Genomic DNA, 26,070 nt, shown 5'->3' on the forward strand with positions numbered 1-26,070 from the left:
GCTGTGTACTACTCCCCCTCACAGAACAGCACAAACTGGCTCTAACAAGAATAGAAAGAGAAGTGGGAGGCCCCAGTGCACAACTGAGCAAGAGGACAAGTACATTAGTGTGTCTAGTTCAAGAAACAGACGCCTCACAATTCCTCAACTAGCAGCTTCATGAAATATTATTTGCAAAACACCAGTCTCAACGTCAACAGTGAAGAGGCGACTCTGGGATGCTGGCCTTCTAAGTATGCTCTTTCCCCTCTTTCTGATGCTGTATAGTGTATACTGCATTTATTTGGGATCTGGAACATTGTATGACACACCATCCTAACATTCTGTACGCACAGCATTCATATAGAACAAATCTTAAGCATTTTCGCAATATCAGACAATCAAGTTGAGAAAAGGGAGACTGGTGGTCCATCAGTTCATTCAGTAGCTTTTTTCCCAAGCAGTAAAATATCCAAGTCATTCAGGGACATTCAATGAATCCTATTTAACAAGACAAGCACAGAACACTGCAACCAACCTCTCTAATGCTGCTCTGTTTTGCCATGTCATTGAAGTAGTCCATCACATGTTCTCATGGACACCTAGGACTGTTTTCATCAGGATTATTACTATGGTAACAAAGTTGGTGCAAGAATGTAGCCTGTCTTATCTTGGGCATCTGGCCAAGCCTACAGTACTGATCTACTACACATTGTACAGGACAAGTAGACAAGGCATATGGACATTATTTTGTACACAATCCACTTATTAAAGCAACAACTTATTTTACTCAGCTTTGCCTACTTTTAGTTGAGCTTGTACAGATGTGGAAGAAGCCATTCTAAACAGTGGTACTCAGTTACAGCAGTACTCAATTACAGTACACCTTTACCAGTCAAAACAAATACAGTATACTGTATATCATGATAGTTTTACATTACAAATGACAGTGTGGTGAAGGGAGGCAGTCGCCACCAGCAGATGCTACAGAAACCTGGGAACTCTGATCAGGCCATAAAGTTTGCCCCTTTGAGGCCTCGAGTGGTCCTCTTGGTGCTTTCGTTGGCGTTGGGTTTGGAGGTGGTGGGGCTGGTTGAAGAGCCAGCACCACGTTGTCTGTCCCCAGGCCCAGTGGGCTTACTGGGGGATTTCTTCTGCCGAGAGGGGGACCTGGTGGCCTGTCCTCCTGAAGCAGCCACTGCTGCCACCTTAGGGTTCCCACTGCCAGCTCCACCGGGTTCCACAATGCTGTTGATCACTACAACAAAGGGAACAGTCCATGTTCTATTAGATTCCGTAGGCCTGCTGGATCATATGCGTTCAGCTTCATTTAGATGTCCTGAATAGGTCATGCAGACATGAAGCCGTTCAGGAAAAGCAATTCAACATCGCATTCCCAGTACATTTTAGGAAGATTATTTTATTTTTTTTTTTATCTACAAAGAAAAACCCATGTGTAGCTCTTACTTTCTAGTTGTTTCTGTACTCTTCTCAGCTCGTTCAGGATGGAAGAGATTTCCTGTGACAGTAGAATTAAAATGATTCCGATTACACATTTCCCATATAATGTCCTCAGTTTTACACTATCAACGTAAGATGCGACTGTCTACCAATTCTGTACCTTATTTGATGTTTTGAGGATGGGGACTTCGTTTTCAGCATTGATCTTCGCTTCGATCTCCTCCCAGGCCTCAGTCTTGTTGTGGAATAAAACCCTGACAGAAAAGAAATACAAAATACTGTATAATCCTTCAGAGCCAGGCAGAGAGGAATACATTGACTAGCTCTTTTCCATTTAACATACAATGCTACAATTACACAAGGTAAGAGCCAAGGTACATCAAGTTCCCTTACTTCATTTTCTCAGCCAACTGTTCTGTGTTTTCCCGAATGGCCTGAGAGAGCTGAGAAACAGGGTTCAACATCAGATTGTCTAAAATCACCTAGAGGGAGAAAATGGTGAATGTCAAACACCCAAAAGTGTTCGCAAAGTAGTTTCACACACATTAATATACTTTAGTCTAATTCCCAGAAGACCAAAATTAACTGCAACAGCTCATTTTGTGTAGCCTGAGTGCCAGTTTGTTTCTGAGTGAGCCTAAGTTTCCAAATCATTGATAATTAGTGAAAGTGCAATTATAAAGGGAGGAGAAACAAGGGTGACAAGAAAGTGACCTCTTCACGGTTCCACCGTGGCTTAGAGCTTGGGTCTTGGTCATTCATGTTAGGATCCAGGTCCATGACAGCAGTAGAACCTGGCGATAGTAGAACCTTCTGGTAGTTTAAGCTGGCCTCAGGAATATGTTGGACCAGCTGGAAAGAGAATAGAATCAGTGCATGGTCCGCCCGTTCTGAACAACTGACATGACCATGACTACTGAGGGAGTCAGTGCCTCAAGGCCTTCTACTGTACTTCAAGGGCACAGAGAGAATAAGAAGTTACAATATCTCTGTTATTCTGTACTAGAGAAACATCGACCAGTGTGACGAGTGCTTTGTGATTGCATGCACCAAGCAACATGCAGGAGTGAGAGCAGTTGAACTGTGAGCAGTGAATTTTAGTTTTGCTGGGATACAAGCCCATGAAAAAAAGCGACATTAGTGGAAGGTGAAAAGGTGTCTGTTGCAGTGACAGTGAAAGTCTGAAGTGAGCCAGTGGGAAGCAATTATGGTCCAGAAAATCTGTCACCATAAAAACTCATTAAGAACACATAGAACATCCCAGTATGATCAATCCAACAGCATACGAGTGTTTGGATTAGTGATGATAGCCTGAAGAGTGTGGGAGGTGAAGGAAACAAATATCAACCTTTGCAGGAGACAGACAGAGAAAGACACAGACGTATCTGAGGTATGCACCTGAGATGGGAGGACCCCTCGCAAAGATGTACATGGCCTCTGTACAGTAGAGAACAGAAACATGCTCATGATAATCTAAAAAATGATAAGGGATCCTTTGCACGTATCACTGGACTTATACATCATTTTGATGTAAGATCTTAGTGGCACATGGTTAAAATAACTTATAGAGAGGGAAGAAAATTCCCATAGGCTCCAGTGCAGTTGTATTATGCATTAGAACATTACAAAGGGATGGAAATAACTGTACATAGCGTGAGGTGCAGGTCAGGTGCATGTTTGAAGTGCATTATGGGTAGTGGGCGGGCTCACCTCTTCCCGGCTAGAAATGGGGATGGTGGATGCGGGCCCGGGCGTGTTGGGTGCAGAGCTGGGGGAGGGGTTGGTGCCCATTCCAGAGGAACTCTGAGAATCCCCTTCCCCCGCCACGTCATGGATCTCACGGGCCAGGATGGCAAGGTCCTTGGCCAAGTCCTGACTGAGCCTGGGAAGACAGAAACACAAGTCACGACCACATAAAAAAATACATACGTACAGAATGCATGTTCTACAGCTGCCAATCATAAGGCTCAATATGTGGTTTCAGCCAGGTGATCCATAGTGCCATTATGTCACCCTACTTTGCTATCTCGGCGCTGTGTGTGGTCCAGTTCTGGTAGTGGTCATCCTCATTCTGGACCTCGTCCTCCTCCAACTCCAGTGAGCCGGACTTGGACCGGGCAACTTCTGCAGCAGCTTTCTCCTTCTGGGCCTGGGGGGTCTGTGTGGCAGCAGACGTGTGGGAGGAGCGTTTGTGTTTGGGGGTTCCAGAGCTGGCCTCATATTCCTCTTCAGATGTGGAGGTGTAGTCTGAACCCTTCTGCCTTTGACGGGAACCTACCAGATAACAGCACGGTTTTTCATTTGATCCATATCTCATGCAGTTACAGGATACATACAAAAAAATGTGTTGTTTTAAAGGGTCAGCCTTGAAGTGCGGCAACCCTAATCTGCTCCAGGGGCAAGTGCCTTGCACAAGGGCAAAAAAGGTGTTTAATTAAAATAAAAACATTTCAGCTAAAAAAAAATCATAGTTTTTCTGCAGAAATAGGGACTCCCAGCAGCACCATTAGTCATATGAACAACATTAGTCATTGACAGACCCTTGGGATTGCAAATACTAGGCCACAATATTAAAAACGCAATACACCAGCTCTGCATAATATGGGTCATTAATTATCAGCGCCTTCAGAAATTATTCACACCCCTTGACTTTTTATATGTCTGTGTTAGACTTAAATAAATAAAAATAATCCATTTGAGGTTTTTTTGTGCCACTGGCCTACACACAATATCCCATAATGTCAAAGTGGAATTGTGTTTTCTGAAAAGATGAAATGTCTTGAGTCAATAAGTATTCAACCCCTTTGTTATGGCAAACCTAAATAAGTTCAGTAAAAATGTGCTGAGTAACAAGTCACATAATAAGTTGCATGGACTCACTGTGTGTGCAATAGTGTTTAACATGATTTTTGAATGACAGCCTCATCTCTTTACCCCACACATACTGATCTATAAAGGTCACTCAGTCGAGCAGTGAATTTCAAACAAAGATTCAACCATAAAGATCAGAGAGGTTTTCCAATGCTTCGCAAAGAATGGCACCTATTGGTAGACGGGTCAAGAAAAATACACCATCCAATCATTACAAAGATACAGGCATCCTTCCTACAAAGATACAGGCATCCTTCCTACAAAGATACAGGCATCCTTCCTAACCCAGTTGCCGGAGAGGAAGGAAACCACCCAGGGATTTCACCATGAGGCCATTGATGACTTTAAAAGTGAGAGTTTAATTGTTGTGTTAGGAGAAAACTGAGAATGGATCAACAACATTGTAGTTACTCCACAATATTAACCTAATTGACACAGTGAAAAGGAGGAAGTCTAAAAATAAACAAAATATTCCAAAACACGCATCCTGTTTGTAACAAGACACTAAAGTAATACTGAAAAATATGTGGCAAAGTAATTCACTTTTTGTCCCGAATACAAAGTGTTATGTTTGGGGCAAATCCAATACATTACTGAGTACCACTCCATATAAAGCAAAGTTGTGGCTGCATCATGTCATGGCTATGCTTGTAATCATTAAGGACTAGGGAGTTTTTCAGGATAACAAATAAACAGAATGGAGATAACCAGGTTTTCCTCTAGGATTTTGCCTGTGCCTCAGTCTGCTTCCACCAGAGGCTGTGTTTCTATTGAAACAGAAGCAGGCAGCAGAGGGCATCATCACACTGCTTCGTAGCAACTACACTGAGCTCCTACAGGACAAGCCAAAATACAGCCTACCAGCATGCATCTCAAAAGGGAGACTGAGTCACATTCACTATGAAGGGTGGAAAAGGTCACTTCAACTCATTGTCAGGCCCTGTTTCAATACTCAGTGGCCCTGTGTTTTTGTGTGCACCTGAATTAGTTTTCAAATCTTAAATTTGATCATATACAGTCCCGTGAAAATGTATTTGCCCCCTTTCTGATTTTCTACATTTTTAATACTGAATGTTATCAGATCTTCAACCAAAACATAAGACACTTCCGGCGCCGACAGAGATGGCCGCCTCGCTTCGCATTCCTAGGAAACTATGCAGTTTTTTGTTTTTTTTACGTGCTATTTCTTACATTAGTACCCCAGGTCATCTTAGGTTTCATTACATACAGCCGAGAAGAACTACTGTATATAAGATCAGCGTCAACTCACCATCAGTATGACCAAGAATATGTTTTTCGCGACGCGGATCCTGTGTTCTGCCTTACAAACAGGACAACGGAATGGATCGCATGCAGCGACCCCAAAAAACGACTCCGAAAAAGAGGGAAACGTAGCGGTCTTCTAGTCAGACTACGGAGACGGGCACATCGTGCCCCACTTCCTAGCATTCTTCTTGCCAATGTCCAGTCTCTTGACAACAAGTTTGATGAAATCCGAGCAAGGGTAGCATTCCAGAGGGACATCAGAGACTGTAACGTTCTGTGCTTCACGGAAACGTGGCTCACTGGAGAGACGCTATCCGAAGCGGTGTAGCCATCGGGTTTCTCCACGCATCGCGCCGACAGAAACAAACACCTTTCTGGTAAGAAGAGGGGTGGGGGTGTATGCCTTATGGCTAACGAGGCATGGTGCGATGAAAGAAACAAACAGGAACTCAAATCCTTCTGTTCACCTGATTTAGAATTCCTCACAATCAAATGTAGACCGCATTACCTACCAAGAGAATTCTCTTCGATTATAATCACAGCCGTATATCCCCCCCAAGCAGACACATCGATGGCTCTGAACGAACTTTATTTAACTCTTTGCAAACTGGAAACCATTTATCCGGAGGCTGCATTCATCGTTGTTGGGGATTTTAACAAGGCTAATCTGAAAACAAGACTCCCTAAATTTTATCAGCATATCGATTACGCAACCAGGGGCGGAAAAACCTTGGATCACTGTTACTCTAACTTCCGCGACGCATATAAGGCCCTGCCTCGCCCCCCTTTCGGAAAAGCTGACCACGACTCCATTTTGCTGATACCTGCCTACAGACAAAAGCTAAAAAAAGAAGCTCCCACGCTGAGGTCTGTCCAACGCTGGTCCGACCAAGCTGACTCCACACTCCAAGACTGCTTCCATCACGTGTACTGGGACATGTTTCGTATTGCGTCAAATAAAAACATTGACGAATACGCTGATTCGGTGTGCGAGTTCATTAGAACGTGCGTTGAAGATGTCGTTCCCATAGCAACGATCAAAACATTCCCTAACCAGAAACCTTGGATTGATGGCAGCATTCGTGTGAAACTGAAAGCGCGAACCACTGCTTTCAATCAGGGCAAGGTGTCTGGTAACATGACTGAATACAAACAATGCAGCTATTCCCTCCGTAAGGCTATCAAACAAGCTAAGCGTCAGTACAGAGACAAAGTAGAATCCCAATTCAACGGCTCAGACACAAGAGGCATGTGGCAGGGTCTACAGTCAATCACGGACTACAGGAAGAAATCCAGCCCAGTCACGGACCAGGATGTCTTGCTCCCAGGCAGACTAAATAACTTTTTTGCCCGCTTTGAGGACAATACAGTGCCACTGACACTGCCTGCAACGGAAAAATGCGGTCTCTCCTTCACTGCAGCCGAGGTGAGTAAAACATTTAAACGTGTTAACCCTCGCAAGGCTGCAGGCCCAGACGGCATCCCCAGCCGCGCCCTCAGAGCATGCGCAGACCAGCTGGCTGGTGTGTTTACGGACATATTCAATCAATCCCTATACCAGTCTGCTGTTCCCACATGCTTCAAGAGGGCCACCATCGTTCCTGTTCCCAAGGAAGTTAAGGTAACTGAGCTAAACGACTACCGCCCCGTAGCACTCACTTCCGTCATTATGAAGTGCTTTGAGAGACTAGTCAAGGACCATATCACCTCCACCCTACCTGACACCCTAGACCCACTCCAATTTGCTTACCGCTCAAATAGGTCCACAGACGATGCAATCTCAACCACACTGCACACTGCCCTAACCCATCTGGACAAGAGGAATACCTATGTGAGAATGCTGTTCATCGACTACAGCTCGGCATTCAACACCATAGTACCCTCCAAGCTCGTCATCAAGCTCGAGACCCTGGGTCTCGACCCCGCCCTGTGCAACTGGGTACTGGACTTCCTGACGGGCCGCCCCCAGGTGGTGAGGGTAGGTAACAACATCTCCTCCCCGCTGATCCTCAACACTGGGGCCCCACAAGGGTGCGTTCTGAGCCCTCTGCTGTACTCCCTGTTCACCCACGACTGCGTGGCCACACACGCCTCCAACTCAATCATCAAGTTTGCGGACGACACAACAGTGGTAGGCTTGATTACCAACAACGACGAGACGGCCTACAGGGAGGAGGTGAGGGCCCTCGGAGTGTGGTGTCAGGAAAATAACCTCACACTCAACGTCAACAAAACTAAGGAGATGATTGTGGACTTCAGGAAACAGCAAAGGGAACACCCCCCTATCCACATCGATGGAACAGTAGTGGAGAGAGTAGCAAGTTTTAAGTTCCTCGGCATACACATCACAGACAAACTGAATTGGTCCACTCACACAGACAGCATCGTGAAGAAGGCGCAGCAGCGCCTCTTCAACCTCAGGAGGCTGAAGAAATTCGGCTTGTCACCAAAAGCACTCACAAACTTCTACAGATGCACAATCGAGAGCATCCTGGCGGGCTGTATCACCGCCTGGTACGGCAACTGCTCCGCCCTCAACCGTAAGGCTCTCCAGAGGGTAGTGAGGTCTGCACAATGCATCATCGGGGGCAAACTACCTGCCCTCCAGGACACCTACACCACCCGATGTTACAGGAAGGCCATAAAGATCATCAAGGACATCTACCACCCGAGCCACTGCCTGTTCACCCCGCTATCATCCAGAAGGCGAGGTCAGTACAGGTGCATCAAAGCTGGGACCGAGAGACTGAAAAACAGCTTCTATCTCAAGGCCATCAGACTGTTAAACAGCCACCACTAACATTGAGTGGCTGCTGCCAACACACTGACACTGACTCAACTCCAGCCACTTTAATAATGGGAAGTGATGGGAAATTATGTAAATATATCACTAGCCACTTTAAACAATGCTACCTTATATAATGTTACTTACCCTACATTATTCATCTCATATGCATACGTATATACTGTACTCTATATCATCGACTGCATCCTTATGTAATACATGTATCACTAGCCACTTTAACTATGCCACTTTGTTTACATTCTCATCTCATGTGTATATACTGTACTCGATACCATCTACTGTATCTTGCCTATGCTGCTCTGTACCATCACTCATTCATATATCCTTATGTACATATTCTTTATCCCCTTACACTGTGTATAAGACAGTAGATTAGGAATTGTTAGTTGGATTACTTGTTGGTTATTACTGCATTGTCGGAACTAGAAGCACAAGCATTTCGCTACACTCGCATTAACATCTGCTAACCATGTGTATGTGACAAATAAAATTTGATTTGATTGATTTGATTTAATATTAGATAAAGGGAACCGGAGTTGACATTTTTTTATACTTATTTAATTCACCAATTTGTAAGTCGCTCTGGATAAGAGCGTCTGCTAAATGACTTAAATGTAAATGTAAATGTTAACAACGTTATGCAACACCCAATAACTGGTTGTGCTGCCACCTTTAGCTGCTATGACTGCAACCAAATGCCTCCTGTAGTAGTTGATCAGTCTCTCACAATTTTTGGTCCACTCTTGCATGTAGAATTGCTTTAACTCAGTGACATTTGTAGGGTTTCATACAGGAACTGCTCGTTTCAAATCCTGCCAAGACATCTCAATTGGGATCACGTCTGGACGTTGTCTAGGCCATTCTAAAACTTCAAATGTGTTGCTTTTTAGCCATTTTAACGTAGTCTTGATTGTGTGTTTTGGATAATTTGTCTTGCTGCGCTTCAGCTTCAGCTCACAGACAGATGGCCTGACATTCTCCAGTAGAATTCTCTGATACAGAATTCATGGTTCCTTCTATTAAGGCAAGTCATCCAGGTTCTGGGGCGGCAAATCATTCTCAAACCATCACACTACCACTGCCATGCTTGACCATTGGTATGAGTTTCTTACTGTGGAATGCATCGTTTGGTTTTCGCCAGACATAATAGGACCCATGCCGCCTAAAAAGTAGACTCCAGTTTGCCAAAAAAGCACCTGGATGATCATCAAAACTCCTGGAAGAATGTTTTATGGACAGATGAGTCAAAAGTATACCTTTTGGGACAACATGGGTCCCATTATGCCTGGCAAAAACCAAACGCTGCAAAACCAAAAACATTACAGGAAGCGTTTGTTCGCGGTCATTGCAGATAAAAGGTGGCACAACCAGTTATTGAGTGTAATGGGTCAATTACTTTTTCACACAGGGGCATTCGGTGTTGCATAACTTAGTTTATGAAATAAATTAAATAAGTATATCATGGTGTTATTTGTTCACTCAGGTTCTCTTTATCTAATATTAGGTTTTGGTCCTAGACCATTCAGCATGAAAAATATGTAAAAGTAGAGAAAACTTGAAAAGGGGGCAAATCCCTTTTCACAGCACTGTGTAACGGCTGTCGTGGGAAGAAGGTGAGGACCAATGCGCAGCGTGGTACGTGTTCATCTTTTTAATAAAGTAAACTGACCACTGAATAACAAAGAAACAACCGAAACAGTTCTGTCTGGTGCAGACACACAAAGACTGAAAACAACCACCCACAAAACACAATGGAAAACAGGCAACCGAAATATGGTCCCTCAAATCAGGGACAACGATTGACAGCTGCCTCTGATTGAGAACCATACCAGGCCAAACACAGAAATAGAAAATCATAGACAAACTAACATAGACAACCCACCCAACTCGCGCCCTGACCATACTCAAACAAAAGACAAAACAAAGGAACGAAGGTCAGAACGTGACACACTGTAGACCTTTAAATCATGAATAATAATTCTTTAGTGTAATGTGGAAAGGTGTCTGTTGCACTGACAGTTGCAGAGAAAGTCTGTATTGAGCCAGTGGCAGGCAGGCAGTTATGGTCCTGAAAAGCAATAACCTTAAAACAGTAATTAAGAACACATACACAACATCCCAGTATCATAAAAATAATAATTTGTATCATGACAATCCCCAGTCAGTCTTAAATTTGATCATACTGTATACACTTCTAGAAAAAAGGGTTCTTTGGCTCTCCCCATAAGATAACCCTTTTTGGTTCAAAGTATAATTATTTGGGGTTCCAGGTAAAACCCAAAAGGGTTCTTCAAAGGTTTCTCTTATGGGGACAGCTGAAGAATTCTTCAGGTTCTTGATACACTCTTACAAAAAAAGGTGCTATGACTTTTAAATCACAAATTACAATTCAAGATACAAAAACATGTTCTCTGCATTGCTTTGTGCAAGCAACTAGCATGGCTATGCAGATTGAGAAGTTACTCAATGGTAACTTCAATAATACTCACTGGTTGTGTTGGAGTATTTAGTCCCGCTGGAGCGTGTGCGGGTGAGGGGCTGCTTCCCAGGGGCTCCAGACCCTCTTGTGACCCCCTGCTTTGCCCCTGCTTCACCCACTGAGGTCTTCCTGACCGGCCCAGTTGATTCTGCACTCCGGTTGGAGAAGCCAGGCCGGGTTGAAGGGGTGGTGATGGAGGACTCGTTGTCACTAGGCGTAGTGAAGGAGCCTGCTCGCTTCCTGGGCATGGCCAAGATGTCCAGTCTGGAGAGGAGCTTCTTCCCGTCAGCAGACACCTTGGAGGGAGCAACGATGTGGTCTGAGTTCTGGGATCCCCGGTCAGTCTCAGTACCATCATTGTCAGAGGTCTCTCCCAGGCGCGCCCTGCGCAGCATGGATGCTCTGGTGGGCCGTGGTGCCGACAGACTGTTGGAGCGGATCAATGCCTGCTGTGCTGCACTCTTGGGGGTCTTCCCATTGTCCTCTTTCTGTAGGGGAGCTATGAGCTTCTTGTTGCGGCTGGCGGGCCGGGAGCCGGTCTCATGGTCAGAGGCAGTGTCAGGCCAGTGCTGGCCAGAACTCTGCTGGTCCTCTGATAGCTCCAGGGAACCGCAGTTCCCCGTGCTGCGCCGCATCTGGAAGCGCTTGGCCTGCTCGGCCTTGCTGCTGGAGTTATCACCGGCAGCTGCGTGGCTGCGGCGTTTCTCTGACAGGCGCTCGCGGGCCGTGGGCTGGCGGTGGCCCTTCTCCTGGACAGACGGACTGGAGGAGGACCTGGCGGCCGTCCTCTTCTTGGGGCCTGTGGTGACGTGGGTGTTCTTGTTGCTGACCAGGCTGACGGTGCTGGCTGTATCCACATCGGATTCCCCAGACAGAGAGTCGTCCATGTGACTGGAGGAACCTCCTCTCTTAGAACTGTGTCCGGAGCCTGAGGAGGGTAACTTGACCTCCAGGGAGGAGAGAGAGGCGTCTGCTGCTTCCCAGAGGAAGGGCTGTGGGTCCTTTGCAGTCTCTCTCCTCTGCTCCATGTCCCTCAGGGTTGGGTGACTGGAGATGTGGGGGAGCCTCTTAATCTGGATGTCGTCACTGGGTTGCTCCTTGGTGAAGCTCTCCTGCCTGACGAACGAGGAAGTCCCAAGAGAGTCTTTACTGGGGTATTTAGACTCCTTGTCCTGCTGGGAGTGGAGGTTGGGGGCTGAGTTGTTCGGCTTGATGCCCAACCTCCGGGGCTCGTGGCTGCTCAGGTGCCTGATGAGGACGGTGGTGGGGAAGGTTTTGGCAGGGGCATCTCGCCCCCTATCAGGCCCCTGAGACAGAAAAGGGCTTCGGGCCAGGTCCGGCTTGCCTAAGCTGCATTCCTCAGAACCAATGTAAAAAGAGGTGGACTTGGTAGGTTGAGTCGGAGATAGCTTATCTTGACCCCTATAGTGAGGTCCAGCGTCCCCGGGCGAGGTAGCGCCACTCGTCCTCCCCTGGCTCTTCCTGGTCCTCTCCAGTACAGAGCCATCGTCAGAGCGGCTGGCATCACTCAAGCTGTCTGGGTCTACATCATCCTGGATGCACAGCCTCTGGGTGGAGTCCTGATGCCGAGGCGTACCACTACTCCTCTTCAGGGGGTTTCGGGGCCTGGGTAGGGGGGTTCGTGGCAGATCAGGATACTGGGGGTGGGGCTTTCTGGCTTGTCTCCGTCTCCAGGGGGAACCTGGGGAAGTAGCCTCCTGATCCTACAACTCTGGCTCCCCTCTGACTCAGAGTTATCCACGCTGTGGCTAGGCATCAACCGACTCATCAATCGTAAATCTAGGAAAGAGAAACATATTTTAATTCCAGTTGGCTCACATAAGTTCTGAGCAGAGCGGTCAGTGGGTGCAGACGACTCACCTCCCTCTGCAAATTCCCCTTGAGGTGGAGTACAGCCTGGTTCTGCACAGCTGTCTGCCAGACTGGCCCAGCGAGAAACCCACTTAGGCCCCTCCTCCTGCGCTGCAGTGTTAGAAGACGGCACCTGAAACCGTGTAGGAAACTATGAGGGGTTAGATGCAGTTATACAGAGCACAACGTCGAAGGATACCCACCATTATAATCTCCTTCCAAGAACAATCCTAACATTGTAAGGAGAGACACTGTAGAAGCCAAAGGGTGTAAAGGAAGGACAAATAATAAACTTATTAAGTCGCTTATTTCTCCAGTAGCGTAGGACGGTGAGGTTACCTGGAAGGGGCCTGAGGGGGCCCCACTGAGAGCGGCTGGGTTAAAGCCATGCATAGACACTGCTTTCATTTGATCCACAGTGCTAGCGTCACTAGGCCGGAGCATTGCCGGCTCGTCCTTGCCATCATTAATGATGGGTCTATACACTCCGGCACCACTGTACTCCGGTGAGTCGAGGACACCAAACACCTGTCAGGGAGGGACAGAGCATGCATGAGGTAGGTAGGAGAAGAGAAGGGACAATGGGACTTTGCAAGGGGAAGAAGGAAGGACGGGGTGGAAGGGGATACTGGGTAAGGAGAGGAAGTTCTCAGCATGCATCCCTCAAGGTATTCCTATTAAGGTATCGTATTGTTTATTCTAGGACTATACCACTTGTTAGAATTGTAGCAATCCAAACAGTGGAGAAGATACAGTACAATAATTATACGCAGCATGTGAAAAGGTCCACCATCCCACCAAAGAAGTCATGGGGGTGACAGACTTTAAAAATTGAGAATGTTTAAGGTGAACCTCCGGCTGCTACAATCTCACCTGGTCGATCATGTTGCGTGCCTCCTCTACCTCTTTGTCCTGGGACTCTGTTTCAATGGTGTACGTGCCGGCATCACTCAGACTGTCCTCTTCTTCGTTCCTCACCACCCTGGAGGCTTTTGGGTCCACCCCACACACCCCCAGACCCAGCGGCATTAGAGGGGTCGTGGAGGGGACGGCTGAGCGAACTGGAGACGCAGTCTGGACAGGGCTGCGGGACGGGGGCTGAGAGAGGGCTAGGGCTGGGGAATGAGGGGCAGGAGTTGGAGAGTAGGAACGTGGTGCTGTAGTTTGCAAAGGGGTGGAGGGATAGGAAACAGAGGAAGGGGGGTCTAAGGGAGACGGAATGCGGGTGCGAGAGGGTGACATCATCATCACCGGGGGAGCGGACATGGGAGGAGACGTCTTATCTCTGGTGGGGGACAATGCTCTGTGGGCTGCATCCTTCATCAGGAACTCTGCTGCAAACTCCTGGGCCAGCTTGGACTTCTTCCCCACACTGCCAAACAGCTTGATGGTGATGCCAGAAGAAGCACGAGAGGAAGGCCCAGAACCGGAGGAAGAGGAGGCACTACCTCCACTCAGGGGCTCCTCTGTCTTCTCCCTCTTCAGTGAGCTCGACCTCAGAGGCCCGCCATGGCCCTGGCCCTTCAGAGGAACAGTCACCTGCTGGGTGGGGGGGATGTGTCCGTGCATGGAGTTTGGCCTCTCCCCGCCCTTCCGCCGCTCCAGCTTGGCCTTGAGGGTGGAGTAAGAGTCTGCGTGGGCGGGGTTGGCCGTGAAGGACTGAGAGCGTTTTTTGCGCGGGTTATCGAAGAACTCGATGATGAATGCTTGCTGGCTGAGTGGCTCCTGGGGATCGGGCTTAGAAGGGCCCATGGTGGGGGAGCGAACCTCAGGCGGGCTTTCAGACAGGGGCCTCTCAGGGACCACAGGAGAGACTGGGGTCTGTTTGGGAGGAGAAAACTGAGGCTGGAGTAACATTTGTGATGGAACTGACTGGACTGTATGGTGTGGTTGGACTGACAGCACTGTCTGTTGTGACGGCACTGACTGGTCAGACTGAATTGAATGGTGCGACTGGACTGTCTGCTGTGACGGAACTAATTGGTATGACCGCACAGTCTGTTGTGACGGTTCTGACAGCTCTGACTGGGAAAGCTCAGACTGGATCGAATGTTGCGACTGGATCCGGTGGTGTGACTTGCTTTGCTTCCCTTTCCCTAAAACCGGGTCCTCAGAATCACTCTGGGTCCCATCGTCATGCTGGTGTCCTAGAAACAGATACATTCAAAACACAAATGAGGGACAGAAAACACACACACAGCCCCTTCCCAAACCTCCCAACACCATACAGAATTCTATGAACATTTCTTTTTTAAAGTACCACTCTCTTACCTTTGAGGCTCTTGATGTTTACGGCCTGGTCACTCTTGACACTGTAAACATCCTCACACGTGGGACGCCTTCTCATCATTCTGACATCACTGTGTACCAACCAATCTGCTACCTTGCACTCGGCTGACATCTCCTCAGTGGGCGTGGTGGCCAGAGGTTTGCCGGACACCAGCTGCTGTTTCCTCTGGCGCGAGGAGAACTTGGTGACATGGTCCTTGATCTTGATCTTGCCTGGGGTGCAGTCGTCAAACTCTATGGTGAAGGAGGCGTGGCTCTGCACCACGGGGGGAGTGGGCGAGATGGGGGTGGAAGGGCCATGGGGCGTGTCCGTGTCCTTGGTGGGGATCTCGTGGAGCTCTGCCACCGGGGACTTGGGATGCAGCTGAAACTCCTTGGTAGGGATCTCAAAGTAGCTGGGCTCCCGATGGTAGGAGAAGCTGGACTTGCCCTGGGCGTCCCTGTACTCTAACAGGGAGCCATTCACCTCTGAATCTAACGCTGAACCTTCTTTAGGAATCTCTGCAAATGGATAGGTATGAAAGCACCAATGAGGCTACACAAGCAAATCAAAAGACAAGCATAAACCATTCTTTGTTCATTTCTATTCTTTAAAAAAGGAAATGGAAACATTTTTACATGATATTTCCTAAATGAAAATGGTGTGAATCGAAGATTCACTGACCTGGGTGACCCTCCTCTGACCGATGTCCCTCACTGTGTTGTCTTTTGCTGGCCGCATCCTCCTCCCCCCACCATGAGGGCTGGCCATACAATGGAGTGGGCCGGGAGGTTGGAGTCTCTGAAAACGCAACACACACACACACACACACACGAGGACTCATTTCTCTGCAGCAGTCATCATCTACTATTGGTCCACTGGGAGTTTAGAGAAAGAATATTCAAGGTTTGTCTCTAGCCCACTAGAATACATCAAATCAGACACACATAAAGCTTGTTATTTATGACATAGTATTTCATCCAATGTGTCCAGCACATCCAGTTGATCTCGAGGCAGCGCTCGTTCAAAGGTTTTTACTGCCGAGGCTACAGTAAACGAGGAGAATAATTCTGTGTTGATTTGAATAATTCAGTTGTTATGCACTGGATTATACTTATGTCGTCACAGCCTCTCAGGGCATAAAGTATCAGGGACTCATCAGCCAGAGGTCACAACCTCACAAGCCTATAAAGCTGCCTTTAGTTGATAGATGGTTGATCGTGACCTGTTTATGACGTAAGGATTACTCTCTGGCAGAGCAATTGGCAGTGGGGATGCCAGTGTGAATTACAGAGAAAAATAAATCAAGCAGGCCATCGGTGCTGAGCTGAGACTATGTGTGCGGTAATCATCACCATGGAGACTGGATATGACCGCATGCAGCCGCCGACGAGGGAGAGAGAGGGGTGACAAAGAGGGGGAGCATGTTGAAATAGGATGAGCTGATGCTGACATCATGGTCGAGGGACATTTATTTATTATTGAGGAGCAGAGCAAAGTTCAAATACTCATCATCCTCACACACCATACCCTTCCAGATATTACCGCGTCACAGTTTATAAATCAGAATAATCCTGGATCATTCAGCCAAGTTAAACAGCTGTGTTAGTATCATCCCAAAAGAAATAGAAAAACACACCATGTCCCTCCACAGCAGACGCGGAGGGGCGACATCGGCGGATACAGTGGATTGAGACGCAGCCCAAAAACAGATCTCTCTTGCTTAAGCTGACGGATTTCGATGGGGATTTTTGTATTAAATCAAAATCAAATATTATGTTCATTAGATTGACGCAATCTTAAGGATTAATCAGTGAGATAAATGAAAAGAGAGCAACCCACTATGTCCCAATTCCCGGAGTTGTCATGAGCTCAAAGCCTCTATCACATCATGTAGTTATCCAAACAGGTCTATCAATACGAGCACGACATGTATCTAGACCTCCTACTAATGAGCTTTGTTTTATGAGAGAAAAAAAAAACACATACCGTGGAAATATACGGCGGAAGAGCATTTAAACAGGTTTGAAGCCTTCGCTATCGCTCACCTTGAGACAGAGATTTCCTGTCCGTCTTCTCTAGCTTGGACCTGTCATCCAGGTGCTCAGCCCTCTTCCCCTCTGAGGCTCTCAGACCCATCTGCAGCTGGCTGGTGTACTTCTCATGCTGAAACAGCAGGAGGTGCAACACAACTCAAAAAACAACACACTCAGGTTTCCTAAGAGCGCTCCAGCTACATGATGCGATGGTTGACCAGTACGGTCTGAAAAGCTAGTCCGGGTTAGAGTTTATTGTTGAATACAGTTGAGGTTTGCATTAGCATAGAAAGCTGACCTTGAGTGCCTCCTCTGGGACTTTGTGTTGGCTCTTCTCCAGGACGTACACATGGGAATGTAAATACTAGGTTAAGGCAATAGCCAATCACATCACACACAAGCAATTTCAACCAAATTCCAAAGCCAATGTTGATTACGCATATATGGCACAAGAATTATGCACTGATGACATGAGTGAGAAAAAAAAAAAGGATATCATATCCGAAGCGAATGACATCAGACAGCTTGAGGGTAATGTAAATCTGGTCAGGGATCCTCAGGTCATTCACAAAGGTCTAGAGGGGAACACAACATAGTTGGTTACTGTAAACAGGAAATGTTGAAGGATCACATGTAACATGAGTCTCCACGAGGTCCTGGGATAGACACTGTGCACCACTCATCCACCTTCAACACAAGAGCAAAAATTTCAGTGGTATTTCAGTCCAGGACAGAAGAACAACTGTATGGCTAAGGCGAGGGTAAACTAGTGGCACAGCCCACTGGACCATATGTGAAGAGAAAACAACCCGTTGCAAACAGGAGATGTTTGCTAGAGATTTAACAACGCATAGATACAAGCCCTTAGTCTAACGGTAGCGCTGGGCTAATTTGACATGATCAAACCAGTCGAGTGGAAGCTACTTGGAAAGTGTCCATGTTGCCCACCTACTACTGAGGGAAGGCTGCATCAGCTGCACAACAAACAGTTCAGTGAACTATATAACAGCTAATCTCCCGCTCCGACCCTACAATTTCCCATCTCACAGCACTATCCAGAGGCTTTTACAATTTAAAGGGAAAATAGCTGCTTGACTACTCAGTAAAATGGCTTCAGCAGCACTGTTGGTCTACAGTTGTCATGTTGTATGTCATTATGACCTGGGTAGTTTGGGTCCTGGATGCTGATTAGACAATATACCATGGGTATGACGCAATAATACTTGTTTACTGTTCTATTTATGCTGGAAACCAGTTGAGAATAGCAATAAGGCATCGTGACTAAGAACAGCGCTTAGTATTCAGAGCCCTTGACTTTTTCCACATTTTGTTACGTTACAGCCTTATTCTAAAATGTATTCAATTGTCCCCCCCCTCAACAATCTACACACAATATCCCACAATGACAAAGCAAAAACAGTTTAGACATTTTTGCAAATGTATTAAAAATGGAAATATCAAATTTACATACGTATTCAGACCCTTTAGTCAGTACTTTGATGAAGCACCTTTGGCAGCGATTTCAGCATCGTGACTTCTTGGATATGACGCTACAAGCTTGGCACACATGTATTTGAGGAGATTCTCCCATTTTTCTCTGCAGATCCTCTCAAGCTCTGTCAGGTTGGAGCGTTGCTGCATTTTCAGGTCTCTCCAGAGATATTCGATTGTCCCTGCCGCTGAAAAACACCCCACAGTCTGCTACCTCCACCATGCTTCACTGTAGGGATGGTGCCATGTTTCCGCCAGCCGTGATGCTTGGCATTCAGGCCAAATAGTTCAATCTTGGTTTCATCAGACCGGAGAATCTTGTTTCTCATGGTCTGAGTCTTTAGGCGCCTTTTGGGAAACTCCAAGCAGGCTGTCATGTACCTTTTAGTGAGGAGTGGCTTCTGTCTGGCCACCTGATTGGTGGAGTGCTGCAGAGATGTTTGTCCTTCTGGAAGGTTCTCCCATCTCCACAGGGGAACTCCATCAGAGTGACCATCCGGTTTTTGGTCACCTCACTAACTAAGGCCCTTCTCCCCCGATTGCCCAGTTTTGCCAGGCGGCCAGCTCTAGGAAGAGTCTTGGTGGTTCCAAACTTCTTCCATTTCAGAATGATGGAGGCCACTGTGTTCTTGGGGACATACAATGCTGCAGAATTTTTTTGGTACCCTTCCCAGGATCTGTTTCTCGAGCCAATCCTGTCTCGGAGCTCTAGAGACACTTCCTTCAACCTCACGGCTTGGTTATTGCTCTGACATGCACTGTCAACTGTGGGACCTTATATAGACAGGTGTGTGCCTTCACAAATCCTGTCCAATCAATTGAATTTACCACAAGTGGACTCCAATCAAGTTGTGGAAAGATCTCAAGGATAATCAATGGAAACAGGACGCACCTGAGCTCAATTTCGAGTCTCATAGCAAAGGGCCTGAATACTTATGTAAATCAAATATTTCTGACATTTACAAAAATGTCTAAAACCTGTTTTCACTTTGCCATTATGGGGTATTGTGTGTAGATTGCTGAGGAACATTTTTTATGTAATACATTTTAGAATAAGGCTGTAACATAACCAAATGTGGAAAAAGTCAAGGGGCCTGAATACTTTCCGAAGGCACTGTATATTTTAAACAATGAGGCACGAAGTGGTGTAGTATATGGCCAATATACCAAGGCTAAGAGCTGTTCTTAAGTGGAGTGCCTGGATACAGCCATTAGCTATGGTATATTGGCCACATACCACAAACCCCCAAGGTGACTTATTGCTGTTATTACATGGTTACCAACATAATTAGTAAAAAAGTTCTTTAAAAGTTTTTTTTTGTTGGTCATACCCGTAGTATATGGTCTGATATACCGTACCACGGCTTTCAGCCAATCAGCAGTCAGGGCTCTAACCGTCCAGTTTATCAACACCCATGTAAAATAGATAACCAGCTTAAGCAAGCACTTAATGGAACGTATCTACTATGCTAAGCTTAGAACTAGCATTTACATTGTCACCGCACAGTAGCCTACATACAGCAAGTTTCTGTGTTTCTAGCGTCATAAGACAGCTCTTAACCATTCATAATTATCTGCTTCTTTTAGCTAGCATTAACACACCCATGTAAAATAGATAACCAGCTCAAGCAAGCACGTAATGACACTTATCTACTATGCTAAGCTTAGAACTACTTAACAGAACACTGAAACATCTAGGGCCTTTTTATCACTGTGTGTAATAAGGGGAGTCCTTGTACCAAAGACCGTTTAACGTTCTATTTAAAGTATTTTAGCTTGTACCTTCCTCTTTACCCCTCCCTCCACTGGGTACTCACTCCATTGAGGCTGCCCAGGTCTTTGACCAGGTGCTCATCGGTGGCAGGGTTGTAGTTGATGACGGCATGCTGCTTGTCCACACTTCGAGACTGGAAAAGAAAAGGAGAGAACCATGGATGGTTTACTTCAACTGTGTCCTACAATTACAATCTCTTTTTAAATAAATTTCATACTACAGATGTAGGACCTTAATTTGATCACCCTATTGCAGGATACATTTCCTGCAATGCAGAAAAAGCTAAACTTGTAGTGCATTTGAGGTTTAAAAATACTTAATTTTCCCTTACAAACAATGTACCAACCCCTACAAAAATGTCCATGAATTATAATCCACATTTTATCTTGCTACAAGATTATTTTCCTGCTGTAGAAAACTGGCTCAAATTAAGATCCTACACCTGTACCTTAAGATGTACCATTACTACACATGACAGTGACTGTAAATCCTATAATTTACATTCTGCAGTGATGCAATTTGCAAGACTATTTTCAATACCTCTATTACTCATATGAAGTAAGCAACATGTCAATACTGTGTATGATACTCTATACCCTCATGCTAGGAAGTTAACGGTTACAGGCATGTATGTCAAATGCTTGATTCAGTCCCTATGGGAACCAATGGAACAGAACCAAAAGTGCAAACTCGTGCCAAGGCGACATGTAGCCAAACTCCTGTTTCTCAACTACATGTGAAGGAAAGACTTCACGAGCTAAATTCAATACAGTTCACCATAAGACTCCTCAAACTAAAGCCACGTGGATTCCATTAACCACACAAAGTTAGAACACTCTCACAACCATAACACCATTTAAAAGATGAATAATTCAATCCCACCAGACTATCTAAAAGCGTGTGTCTCAGGAATCTGAGCGATGCATGTCCAACAGGCCTCTATAAAAATGCAAGGGGACTGGAGAATGACTCACTAGATAATGAATAGCATCGAGTTGTATTTGGTGAATTGTATGAATGATGAGCAAAAGAAGATGTACTTTACATTCCCATCCTCCTTCTCACTACTGCCTTGAACATGCCTGTGCTGAGTACACTAACACAATGGCAGGCGTTTGCCTTGATAGTCACTGCGAAAGAGCAGTGTTTCTCTATCCATTTCTCAATACATTCCCCACCCACAAAACAAGTTAATGGGTACAGTTACTAAAAAGTTGGCCATGTCAGTTGAAACAGATGTCCCTACTATGACAGGGGAGAAGGCGAGACAGTGGAAGGAAGAGGGAAATGTTCCAATGTGGTTACATCCGGGAAGTGAAATGGGTCAGAGACGAAACTCAACCACATCATGACAGGAGCCACCATCCAGACAAGTATCCAGAGTGCTTCAGACAGAGACCAAAAGCATTCTGCCTAGCCAAGTTGCTAGGCTAGTTCAGTGCAAAAATCACTGTTAAACACATAATGATGAAAGACCTAGTGATAGTGTCTGGTAACATGACTGAATACAAACAATGCAGCTATTCCCTCCGTAAGGCTATCAAACAAGCTAAGCGTCAGTACAGAGACAAAGTAGAATCCCAATTCAACGGCTCAGACACAAGAGGCATGTGGCAGGGTCTACAGTCAATCACGGACTACAGGAAGAAATCCAGCCCAGTCACGGACCAGGATGTCTTGCTCCCAGGCAGACTAAATAACTTTTTTGCCCGCTTTGAGGATCATACAGTGCCACTGACACTGCCTGCAACGGAAAAATGCGGTCTCTCCTTCACTGCAGCCGAGGTGAGTAAAACATTTAAACGTGTTAACCCTCGCAAGGCTGCAGGCCCAGACGGCATCCCCAGCCGCGCCCTCAGAGCATGCGCAGACCAGCTGGCTGGTGTGTTTACGGACATATTCAATCAATCCCTATACCAGTCTGCTGTTCCCACATGCTTCAAGAGGGCCACCATTGTTCCTGTTCCCAAGAAAGCTAAGGTAACTGAGCTAAACGACTACCGCCCCGTAGCACTCACTTCCGTCATCATGAAGTGCTTTGAGAGACTAGTCAAGGACCATATCACCTCCACCCTACCTGACACCCTAGACCCAATCCAATTTTCTTACCGCTCAAATAGGTCCACAGACGATGCAATCTCAACCACACTGCACACTGCCCTAACCCATCTGGACAAAGGAATACCTATGTGAGAATGCTGTTCATCGACTACAGCTCGGCATTCAACACCATAGTACCCTCCAAGCTCGTCATCAAGCTCGAGACCCTGGGTCTCGACCCCGCCCTGTGCAACTGGGTACTGGACTTCCTGACGGGCCGCCCCCAGGTGGTGAGGGTAGGTAACAACATCTCCTCCCCGCTGATCCTCAACACTGGGGCCCCACAAGGGTGCGTTCTGAGCCCTCTCCTGTACTCCCTGTTCACCCACGACTGCGTGGCCACGCACACCTCCAACTCAATAATCAAGTTTGCGGACGACACAACAGTGGTAGGCTTGAACAGCAGTGGAGAGAGTAGCAAGTTTTAAGTTCCTCGGCATACACATCACAGACAAACTGAATTGGTCCACTCACACAGACATCATCGTGAAGAAGGCGCAGCAGCGCCTCTTCAACCTCAGGAGGCTGAAGAAATTTGGCTTGTCACCAAAAGCACTCACAAACTTCTACAGATGCACAATCGAGAGCATCCTGGCGGGCTGTATCACCGCCTGGTACGGCAACTGCTCCGCCCTCAACCGTAAGGCTCTCCAGAGGGTAGTGAGGTCTGCACAACGCATCACCGGGGGCAAACTACCTGCCCTCCAGGACACCTACACCACCCGATGTTACAGGAAGGCCATAAAGATCATCAAGGACATCAACCACCCGAGCCACTGCCTGTTCACCCCGCTATCATCCAGAAGGCGAGGTCAGTACAGGTGCATCAAAGCTGGGACTGAGAGACTGAAAAACAGCTTCTATCTCAAGGCCATCAGACTGTTAAACAGCCACCACTAACATTGAGTGGCTGCTGCCAACACACTGACACTGACTCAACTCCAGCCACTTTAATAATGGGAATTGATGGGAAATGATGTAAATATATCACTAGCCACTTTAAACAATGCTATCTTATATAATGTTACTTACCCTACATTATTCATCTCATATGCATACGTATATACTGTACTCTATATCATCGACTGCATCCTTATGTAATACATGTATCACTAGCCACTTTAACTATGCCACTTTGTTTACATACTCATCTCATATGTATATACTGTACTCGATACCATCTACTGTATCTTGCCTATGCTGCTCTGTACCATCACTCATTCATATATCCTTATGTACATATTCTTTATCCCCTTACACTGTGTATAAGACAGTAGTTCAGGAATTGTTAGTTAGATTACTTGTTGGTTATTACTGCATTGTCGGAACTAGAAGCACAAGCATTTCGCTACACTCGCATTAACATCTGCTAACCATGTGTATGTGACAAATAAAATTTGATTTGATTTTGATATGATACTGAAGCCTGATACAAGAGACAAAGGGTGGTAGTCCAACTCAGTCATGAACCACCTCAGGTGGGGGGCCCCATACCACTGAACAAAATACTCTATGGCAGTAAGGCACTAAAATGGCTAAGGGCCACAATGGCAGTCTACTATCAAAACAGTAGCTTTGTAGAAGCATTGTATCCGTATTCAAATAATAATAACATCATGACAAATAATCCAGTTCAATAAAATGGTGTAGTTGCACCAGTGTGTCATATATTCAAAATAGTGTTTGGAGCTACACAATAGCATCATTGTTGCCAGATGTATGAGGTAACTTTCACCGCTAAACAAATAAAAAAAAAGCTGATAAATAGTGCTGGAATCAGAGACACTGCTGTGGCTCGGCAGGTAGGAAAGACAAAGGCCTGTTATCTGTGGCCAACAATATGGAGGAAGTGTAAATTACACACAACACAGAGAAGAGAAGACCTTTGTCCCCTTCAGAGGGCTTCGGGAGGATAATGAGACTAACTTTAAAGTGCAGGTATACTAACAAATTGGGTTTAGATTGAAGGAGCGGGTGAGAAAGCATTAGTCCTATAACACAATATTGTTCCCGGATGGCAACAGGCCACCCATTCGCCGTGTGAGGAAAAAGTCCATCTCAGCTGTTGCTATTAGCAACAGATGGCCACATCGGGAGACACTGTGGGGCAGACAGCTCTGCATCATCAGGATCTCCGAGCTGGCTCCACGGCAACTGGTAGGAACTATATACAGTATACTGTACATAAAATTTAAAAAACAGGTCGCATTTTGGATCATGCCAAGGTTAATAACTCCCAGCGCTCTAAACGGCCTCTTTTTCACTTTAGACTTTTGTTGATAACTGCGGTCTTCCTCTAGTAGCAAATCAGAGTGTATCTAGGTGTTGCTTTTTGTCCTATCAAGGGCTGAGGCTTTGACTGGCCAAAGCCTGACACCAATAGTAGATAGCCAGTCGTCTTGTTCAGAGTAACATTACAGTCATCTGAACTATGCAGTGAAATGGTACATCAATGTGGCTATAAATATCTGTATGTAAAATGACGTTGCTGTTCCACCCACACATCAATAAGGAAGGTAGTGATCTCCAGCCGACAGACAGAGTGCTAGCCCTAACCAGATGACAACCTTATCGACATACCATCTCATTGACCATCCCAAAATAAGAGACCTTTGTTGAGAGGCGTCTGCTTCCTTCAGTGATTTCTGTGATGTTTGACATCCATTTCCCCTTTATGCCACCCCTTCCTACTGTATGGTAGCCAATCAGATTGTCATAAAAAGAGCCTTTACCATTACAAATAGTCAGCCAGTGTTTCTGGCAGGATTCTGAGGAGGTTCCCATTTTGTCTTAGCCCAGCACTAACACACCTGATTGAACTAATCAACTAATCACTGAGCCCTTGATTCGTTGAATCAAGTGGGATACAACAAAATTGGGCACCCCCTGAAGGCTCCTCTGATTGGATTTTAAAAATACTAGTCTATGCTACTGCACTGTAGAAACTCTTGCACAGGTCCTCCAGACAGCAAACGCCGACATGATCAGATAAAAGTGAGCATGCTTTCAGAAGGATAGATTGACATATTTTGAGTGTTGATCAATTTGTTGTCTTTCATGCTACACAGGAAAGAGACGGCGGCTGAGGCGGGCTGAAGAGGCTTTTCTGACTGGGTGGATGACTCACTGTCCCATGGGCACAACTACCTTCTGCTAATGGTGCCCATGGGACAGTGAGTAAACTACCCCATCAGACACCCCTCTTCAATCTTTCTCGCCTTCCCGTATAGCATGCCAGACAACACAGTTTTATTTACTGCCCTACTCCAGCCACAGACATCATCTCTGAATGATCTTAGTAGTCGCTGAGTTTTACTCACAGACTCCCCCTCTTCCTCACGAAGAAGAGGACTACATGGTATACAATAGTATCTCTAGTTATCTGCGCCTGAGGGTAAGATGATGCATTAGATTAGAGAGTAACATCAATAGGAAGCTTTTTAAAGGAGGTCGTAGGGGCCAGGGCCACGTCACCTACTTGCAGCATCAGCTCACAGTCCTCCCGGCCCACGAAGATCATCTCTCGTGGAAGACGGTGGCGGCTGCCAGAGCTGCTGACCAGGAACCATGATGTCACGCTCATCTTCACAGGCCCCCTGGGAAACCCCTTTGCATCCTGGGACACACAGGAGACGCATACAGTATGTCAGGGTAGGACACGTGCTA

The 26,070-nt window shown here is 46.2% G+C and overlaps 1 protein-coding gene across 1 annotated transcript; it reads right to left on the bottom strand.

Moving 5' to 3' along the window:
• On the bottom strand, positions 1-26,070 carry LOC135505893 (centrosomal protein of 170 kDa protein B-like). The gene is given in 19 exon segments (XM_064925102.1): positions 1-1,237; positions 1,447-1,498; positions 1,601-1,694; positions 1,834-1,922; positions 2,155-2,292; positions 3,151-3,322; positions 3,459-3,714; positions 10,873-12,477; positions 12,480-12,662; positions 12,744-12,867; positions 13,074-13,262; positions 13,608-14,881; positions 15,006-15,524; positions 15,688-15,804; positions 17,052-17,169; positions 17,338-17,396; positions 17,536-17,614; positions 20,348-20,437; positions 25,883-26,070. Coding segments are annotated over 19 exon segments (5,514 nt in total). The 5' UTR covers positions 25,988-26,070; the 3' UTR covers positions 1-986.

This window comes from Oncorhynchus masou, chromosome 19 (genome assembly GCF_036934945.1).
Source record: "Oncorhynchus masou masou isolate Uvic2021 chromosome 19, UVic_Omas_1.1, whole genome shotgun sequence".
NCBI classification, from domain to species: Eukaryota; Metazoa; Chordata; class Actinopteri; order Salmoniformes; family Salmonidae; genus Oncorhynchus; species Oncorhynchus masou.